At 40.7% G+C, this 7,993-nt stretch overlaps 1 protein-coding gene across 4 annotated transcripts in view; it reads right to left on the bottom strand.

Annotated features, from left to right (window-relative positions):
• Positions 1–742: 742 nt before the first annotated feature.
• DSE (dermatan sulfate epimerase) overlaps positions 743–7,993 on the bottom strand; it is a 72,458-nt gene continuing 65,207 nt past the window's right edge. For all 4 annotated transcript variants that reach the window (XM_040350271.1, XM_040350270.1, XM_040350272.1 and 1 more), the window contains 2 exons: positions 5,466–5,673; positions 743–2,754 (listed from right to left, as the gene is read on the bottom strand). In XM_040350271.1, the coding sequence (XP_040206205.1) occupies positions 1,005–2,754; positions 5,466–5,673 (1,958 nt within the window). In that variant the 3' untranslated portion in view covers positions 743–1,004. The remainder of the gene's footprint in view (positions 2,755–5,465; positions 5,674–7,993) is intronic.

Genomic DNA, 7,993 nt, shown 5'->3' with positions numbered 1-7,993 from the left:
TTTCTTTTCGTCGGATTGACCGAGGATTTATTTATTTATTTATTCATTCATTCATTCATTCATTCATTCATTCATTTTTTCACATGGACACGGTTTTTCTTTTATTATATACACTAGTTATTGTGTATTCTTTCACTTTATTTATTTTAATGATGTCTAATTGTGCTGCACTGTTTACATTATATAGTCCCTTACACAGCTTCAGGGCCCACTCTTACCTCTAATTGAGAAGCAGGGGGGCTGCAGAGAATTGAGAAGCGGGGGGTGCCGCCGCTAATTGAGAATATTGGGAAGCAGGGGGCCGTGAATTGAGAAGTGGGGGGCACAAATTGAGGTGGGGGGGCTTGAGCTTATGCCCTGGGGAACTCTGGGTCCCTTAAAAAAAAAAAAAAAAAAAAAAAGGAGGGTAGCCATCCAGGGCCTTGGGGGACCTCTGGGCCCTTTAATAAAAACAAAAACAACAAAAAAAAAAAAAAACGTATTTTTAACAGTGGGGTTGCCATCCGGGGCCTTGGGGACTTCTGAGCCACTTACAGGTGTACTGCCGGTCCCCCCTGATGGCGGCCCTGGTCATAGAGCTACTATTACCACCTGCGCAGTTACCATTACTCAAACAGCAGCTGTGGACATGGGGAAAAAAATAAAATAAAAAAGGTCTAAGCACTGTTGGTCATCTAGTAAATTGAAAACGAAATATATAAAAAGATAACGTGAAGCTTACTCATGCAATATCAACCAAATATACTTTGCAACATAATTTCATATATTTATTTAGGGAACTTGAAAAAATAAAAAATAAAACACTTTAATCCTCCATTAATTATTTCCAGTCTCAATTGTACAATATTATAAACGTCTTTGTCCTTAGTGCTTTTCCCTTTGAGAAACATACATTAAATGATGAACCAGTCAGTCATACATAGATTAGGACTTTCCACTTTCACATGACAGCAGATAACTTTAGTTTTGGCATAGGGTAAAGACAGTTGAGAGTATGTCCGACGTTAACACTGCGATCGATAACATGATGAGTACAACCAAAGTAAAATGCAACAATCAATAGAGAGTATGGCATAAAGACATCTTTTCCTGTGCATGTTCTTAGTCTTTAGAAATCGGGATAACTGTAATGCCAAAAGAACAATAAAAATTGCAATGTTTAAGATTAAAAATAATCTAGTATAGGAAGCAGATATGGATGCAGCCCTATTATGTGTAGTCAACGTGTGATGAGGACCATATCTGCTGTAAGAACCAGACTTTTGTCTAACTGAAGGTTTATCCACAAAGTCTAAAAGATCTTTCATTTCTTCATCTTCATTGACTGGAACTTCACTTTGAGCCAATGCCATTGCTTTTAGCCGTGTTTGCTTTTCATTTACCTCTATTTGGGCAAATAAATCTGGAACAGCATTAATAAACTTATAGTTCCTGGCTCCCTTTCTTGTTCTTGTGATCTTGCCCTGTTGTTTCTGCTGTTGAGATATGGCAAATAACTGTTCAATTGCCTCCTCTGTATTCCTTTTATCTGAAAACCTCAGTAACCTTTCAGCAGTCTTCCTAAAACTGGCAGTATTTTTTACATGTGACAAGATCTCCTTTTCCATTTGTTGAAAAACAGGTTTGAAGTGCTGAAGGTTTTGCTCCAGGACTTTAACATAATCCTTAACCTCAGGGGGAGAAAAACTTTTGATGGCTGAGGTTTTATCAAATACAATCTTTTGTCTGTCTGCAACTATTTTAGCATAGACCGATTGACTTGGAGTATCTCCTGTAAAGAGGTAGACAGCATAAGCATGTTCACTAGTTGCAAGGAACACGTCCACTTGCTGATAATCTCCGTGAACACTAAAGCTTTCAACGTCAATAGAAGGTCCAATAAAAAGATATATTGAACGTGTGATTGGTTTCCTGAGATGGGTTGTGACATTCACATAATTAGTTCCATTATACGGGTAACCCTGGGGGTAGTTTATTGATGTGATGACAGCTTTTTCACTCAAGCCAGTGTCATCCATCCAGTACATTTTATAAATATTTTCCCTGTGCCTAAGTATTGCCCCATGGACACCATCAATAGAGGTTTCCTCAAAAGGAAAGTCTACATTGTGGAAAAAAGTAGTTGTTGCATCTACTGGGCTACTATGATCCAAGTGTATATGGTCAACAAGTAGCAGAAGCTGTGGATGGAGTAAAACTAGATTTCTTTGAACACTTTTTAATTTCAGTTTAGGGCTGTAGGCCGACACACCTTCACCCCTGATGAAAACAACTCCATTCTTCTCCATTGCTGCCATCACTGTTCCATGAGAGTCAGCTGCCTCCCCTTGCTTATATTTTAGCCACTTTGAAGTGCAGTCCTCTGTCACCTGTCCTTCCCAAGGAGCAAAGCAGCTTTCTGACTCAGATGGTGAAAACATAAGGACGTTATTTAAAAACGTATATTTTGGTCCATATAGAGCCTCAGTTATAAATGGAAATCCATTAGGAGCAAATGTAAATGAATTTTGGTCTGGGTGCTCATGGCCAGCATTGAAGTTCCTCCATCCCTTCACCCAATCTTGGTATTTGTTTTTGTGAACAATGTCAAATATTGCACGTCCTCCAAGTTTTCCTGATTTAAAGGAAATAAATGGCCTGTTGATCTCTGCAGGCAAAGAGCTCCCATAGGTCACTACTCCCCAGTCTTCAAATACATGCAATTGTGGAGTCCCAAAGTCTGGTGGGGGTGTAGGTGTCAATGAAGCATCATACCTAAGGATAAATAGATAAGGGACATTTTACTACATTTAAATACTCTCAGCCAAATCAAGTTTTGGCAATTTAATAGCATATCATTTTTGCATAACATTTTACACAATTTGGTTGCTACTGGTTTACCTTTTCCTTGTATTACTTATACTGCAGACAGGTGGCCTGTACAGGCACTAGAATGTACCTGTACATCGCTGCTTCCTTCTAGGTTCAGGGCCTGTGAGCACACGCCTGCCCACTGGTGCTGCTGTGATTGAACACAGTGGGACTTAAAGCAGAGTTCCACACATAAGTGGAACTTCCACTCGTTTCACTCCTTCCCCCCTCCGGTGCCACATTTGGCACCTTTCAGGAGGAAGGGACAGGATACCCACCTTTCACAAGTATCCTGTCCCCACTTCCGGGAGCCTCAGCCGCAGGTATTTTCCCATCACTGGGACTCCCTCTTCCTTCCCCAGCCACCGGGCCAGTATGAGAGAGGCGCTGAGCCTTGCGCATGCGGGTTTTCAGCATGAAGCCGTAAGGCTACACTGCCGGGTTCCCCTACTCGCAATGGAGGCGGCATGCACCCGACAGCTGATGGAAACATCAGCTGAAGTGCAGACTTTGCTGGACTCAAGGACAAAAGTCTGTGCAGCTGCTGGCTTTTGATTTTTGCAGTGGTGGGTAGACCTCTGCTTTAAGCCTAGTACACACCAGTAGTTTTATTTTTGTCCAAACCCAGCAGGGCCTAACAAAAAAAAAAAACCTGACAGCTCAGGAGGAGCCGTTGTACCAACTATTCGATGTTGGTACCGCAATCTCCTCTGCTGTTCCATTGTGTTCCGACAGGGGGACAGCCCAGAACACTCCAGTCAGTGCTCTTATGCCTTGTACAAACGATCGGAATTTCTGATGAAAAGTCAGATGGAATTTTTTCATCAGATATTCCAACCGTGTATGGGCCCCATCGGACTATATTTCTGTCCGAGTTAAGAAATAAGATTTTTTTTCCCCATCGCAAAAACATGTTCTATCGGAAATTCCAAACGTCTTTGTTGAGCTCCGACTGAGAAAAAAAACATGCATTCTCGGAAGCTTTGAACTTAATTTTTCTCGGCTCCTCGTAGTGTTTTACGTCACCGCGTTTTGGATGGTCGGAATTTGGTCTGACAGCGTGTATGCAAGACAGCTTGAATGGAATTCCGACGAAAAATTCCATCAGATTTTATCCCATCGGAAAATCTGATCGTGTGTACAGGGCATTAGGCTCTCGGCAGACCTTTTTTGGTCATGCTCCTTCAACAACTGGACCGACTCCATTACAGTACGAATGTCAGATAGTTTCTATTGAACCTGCTGATGCCGGCCGACATTCAGTCCTTGTGTGCTAGGCTTTTATTCAGAAGGTCGCCGGCCAATGATTCATGGCTGTGACCTGCTGATCAGCTGTGTCAAATTGCAGCCCAGAGCCCTGTATTGACAACAGGGCTCTGTGCAGAAGGAATGATCTCCCATTCTTATTCCTGCAGGAGCTTCCTCTGGATCAACTGTGGGTATAGAATTGGGTATATGGGATTGTACGAAATTTTATAAAAAAATAAAAAATATGGTTGAACTAGATGGATGCGTGTTTTTTTTTTTTCCAACCCAACTATGCAAGAAACAAAAGATTTCTTTAGTAAAAATTAGCACACATTACACATTGTTAGGCATTCATTTAACCCCTTATCACCCTAGATGTTAACCCCTTCCCAGCCAGTGTTATTGGTACAGTGACAGTGTAGAATAGCACTGATCACTGTATTAGTTATGTCAGTTTCCACAAAGTGTCAGATTACCTTTTTTTTTTTTTTAAATAAACCACTTTGAAGCAAAATAATGGTCCGTGTCCATCTGCAGCCTCAAAGCAGCCTGTGTGCCCATCTGCAGCCTATGTGTCTACCTGCAGCCTGATGCCAATTTGCAGACTCGCCGCCATCTCATACAGCCGCCATCCCCTGTTCACTCGGCACCGGCAGTCACATACACAGTCCTGCCTCCGCCATCAGCATTGGACCAGCTCCTGTGATTGACAGAACACTGGTCCAATGTTGGTGGCGGAGGCAGGACTGTGCGTGTGTGACGTCAGAGCCGAGTAAACAGGAGATGACGGCTCTGAATTCCGGCAGCACTCCTTCCCCTCCGAGGTACACTATCGGTGTATAACATGCACCCGTGATTTTCCCCCCTATTTTCAGGCGGAAAAGTGCGCGTTATGCGCCGATAAATATGGTACATATTATAAATCTATATCATACATGTATACACACACACACACTGTGTGTATGTATATATATATATATATATATATATATATATATATATATATATATATATATATACATACATACACACATACACACACACACACACACACACACACACACACACATACATACATACATACATACATACATACATACATACATACATACATATATATATATATATATATATATATATATAGTGGTAACAAATACACAGTACAAAAACAGTCATGATCATAAGTCTAGCAAGCTCTGTAAAGGATACTGAATAAAACATAAAACAGAGCAGAAACAATAGGGTAAAAACAAGCCTTCTGTTGATAAGATGTACATCAGTATAATATAGTACTGTATATATATTTCTTAGCGCCCAACAACAATGTAGAAGGCTGAGGGCACAGCTCTTGTGATTGGTCTTCTTACCAAAGAAACTCTGTGTGCAAAGTGCACCAACGCTGTCCTTTGGCAGGTGTTCCTGGTCCTTCTTGCACCCTGTTGGCCTGGATTTGTTCTGCCAACCAATTTCCACTTCCATTTCTCAGAATAAATGTATCCAAAAACACCAACTGACTCTCTGGACCATAGAACCAGTTATAGTTTGAATCTGCTATGGCAACTGTTCTCTGAAAACCTAAAACACAGCACACGGTATAAAATCAATAGATACTATATTGTAAAAAGTGAAGCCATTATATTGCATAGAGTATTTTGCAGATTGGAAAATATATATGCATTAAATAATTCACCAGATGGTCCAGCTGCACCACAAAATGTATTATGTATAATGAGCAGTAAATTACAACAATGGGTACAATTCTGAAACATTAGGTGAAAACTAATGTTATTGAAAATATAACAAGCATACAGGGCCTTTCATAACAAAGTCTAAAATGCACAGTAATGTCAATAGAACAAAACGCTGATTAAACTTTATATTTTTAGCAAGGACAGAGGATTGATTTAATAAAAAAAAAAAAAACCCGGTTGGGGTGTCTTAAATTGGTCATGAACCTGAAGATCTTTTTAATGAGCCTGACTATCAGAGGAACAGGTCATAATAAAAGTAGCAATTTCCTAATGTTTGAACGGTATTTCAAGTTCTGAATATAAGCAATTAAAGCATATCTAAACCCATCAGCAAAAAAAAAAAATATTTTGCAGCTCAGTCTTTTGAAGTGGTGGCTTCTGTTTATTTTTCTATGATTTTTCAGTTTCTAGAAAAAATGTTCTGCTAGTACATAAAATTCTATTTCTTACCTTTGTACTTGTGATTCTTAATATTTATGAAATATTGTCCGATTTACGCTATGGTGAGTTCCTTTTGTTTTGGGAAACACCGGGTCTTTATCCATGACACTGAATGACCAAGTCTTTCTAGCCACCTTCTGTGTACCTCTTCTCCATTATATCGTGTGTCTTGGAGCTGCTGCCTAAGATCCCTTTGAATAAAGGTCCTGGCTGGGTTGATAGCCGCAAGCCTACATAGCTTGCCCTCCAGTAAGAATGCATTTTATGTGGTGGTGGTGCACAAGTATGTGGTGGTGGAGAAAATATCGATCCCAAGAATAAGATTGCATTTATTTGTGACATATGGACTGTTCTTTTATTTGAGGTTTTTAATCACAACTTTGACACATTTTTTCTGTAGCGCGGCTTCTTTACTATTATTTCTGTTTATGTGTGATATCTCACTTTTTGAGCTGCCACTTGTATATATTTTTATTAGCGCGGTAGGTTAGAAATGCAGTGTTCTTGTGATATGTGAACTGAACTGTCCCCCATGTAATGGAAAGAAAAAGAGCAAGGTATTTGTAATCATAAGAGCAACCTAGAGTGACAACTAAAAGAACGCCCCCCCCCCCCAGATACAATGGAGTGAGCGTAGCCAACGTAGAACAGGAATTTATTAACCCATTACCATTTATGCAGCAGCAGAAAAGGCCTTAAAGCGTTTAAGCCTAAAAAAAAAAAAAAAAAAAAAAAAAAAATGCAGTCCGGTTTTTTAAAAGCATGAATAACGGTGATTGTGCTGTGTAATTTGGCACCTTCTACCACCTAAAATACCTGGCTGATCCTGCCTGGTTATGCTCTCCCCCCTGTAAACTGACAATGGTTCATCATAGCTGCTGAGCCCTGACACCGTGGTTATTTTATGTGCCTCCGTCATCTGCAGCTCTCCTCTCTGCTGTGTGTGAGCCTTCATGCACCGTTCTGAGCAGTATAAAAAATACTGCTCACAATCACTGCCAGCCCCTGTGCTAGGACAACATGTAGTAGTATACAGTGCATGCCGTTTTCTTTTTCCAAATACCTTATTGATCCTCCACAATCATGTGACCGCCCATCGCCGTCTTCCTCTGATGTATGCACTACAGGCGGAGGGGCATGTGACCACTGGGCAGACGTCAAAGGGAGATCTTGGGCCCCTCCTTCTGTAGTACATATAGCGGCGGACGAGAGCGATGGGAAGTCACATGACCGCTGATCAGTGAGGAGCAATGGAGGTATCTAGAATAAAAAATAGGCATACACTGTATACTACATGTTATCCTAGCAGAAGGGCTGGCAGTGATTGCGAGCATTGCCTTTTCAAACCCTTTAACATCCAGCTGCTGCACATACTGTACGAGTCTATGGAGAACTGCCATTTTGTGAGGAGGGCACCATTCACACCCACATATGACAACTGACAGCCAATCACATCAGTCACATGATTGGGAAGCCAACCTTTATCATTTACCATATCACCGTTTTGGGGTTTTAATGCGCTTTAAATTACAGATGCAGCCTTGCACCAGAATCAGATGCCACAGATACTGTACATCCAAATGACCTCCGATTGCCATAACTGCTCTATGCACACCTTTGAGACAATTCATATTTTTTTATAACATTTTAAACCATACTTTTTTATAGCTATATTTAACATAGTAACCCTTTTGGTGACCTGC

The sequence above is a fragment of the Rana temporaria genome, chromosome 4, assembly GCF_905171775.1.
Source record: "Rana temporaria chromosome 4, aRanTem1.1, whole genome shotgun sequence".
NCBI classification, from domain to species: domain Eukaryota; kingdom Metazoa; phylum Chordata; class Amphibia; order Anura; family Ranidae; genus Rana; species Rana temporaria.
This window is presented reverse-complemented; position numbering and strand designations above follow the sequence as displayed.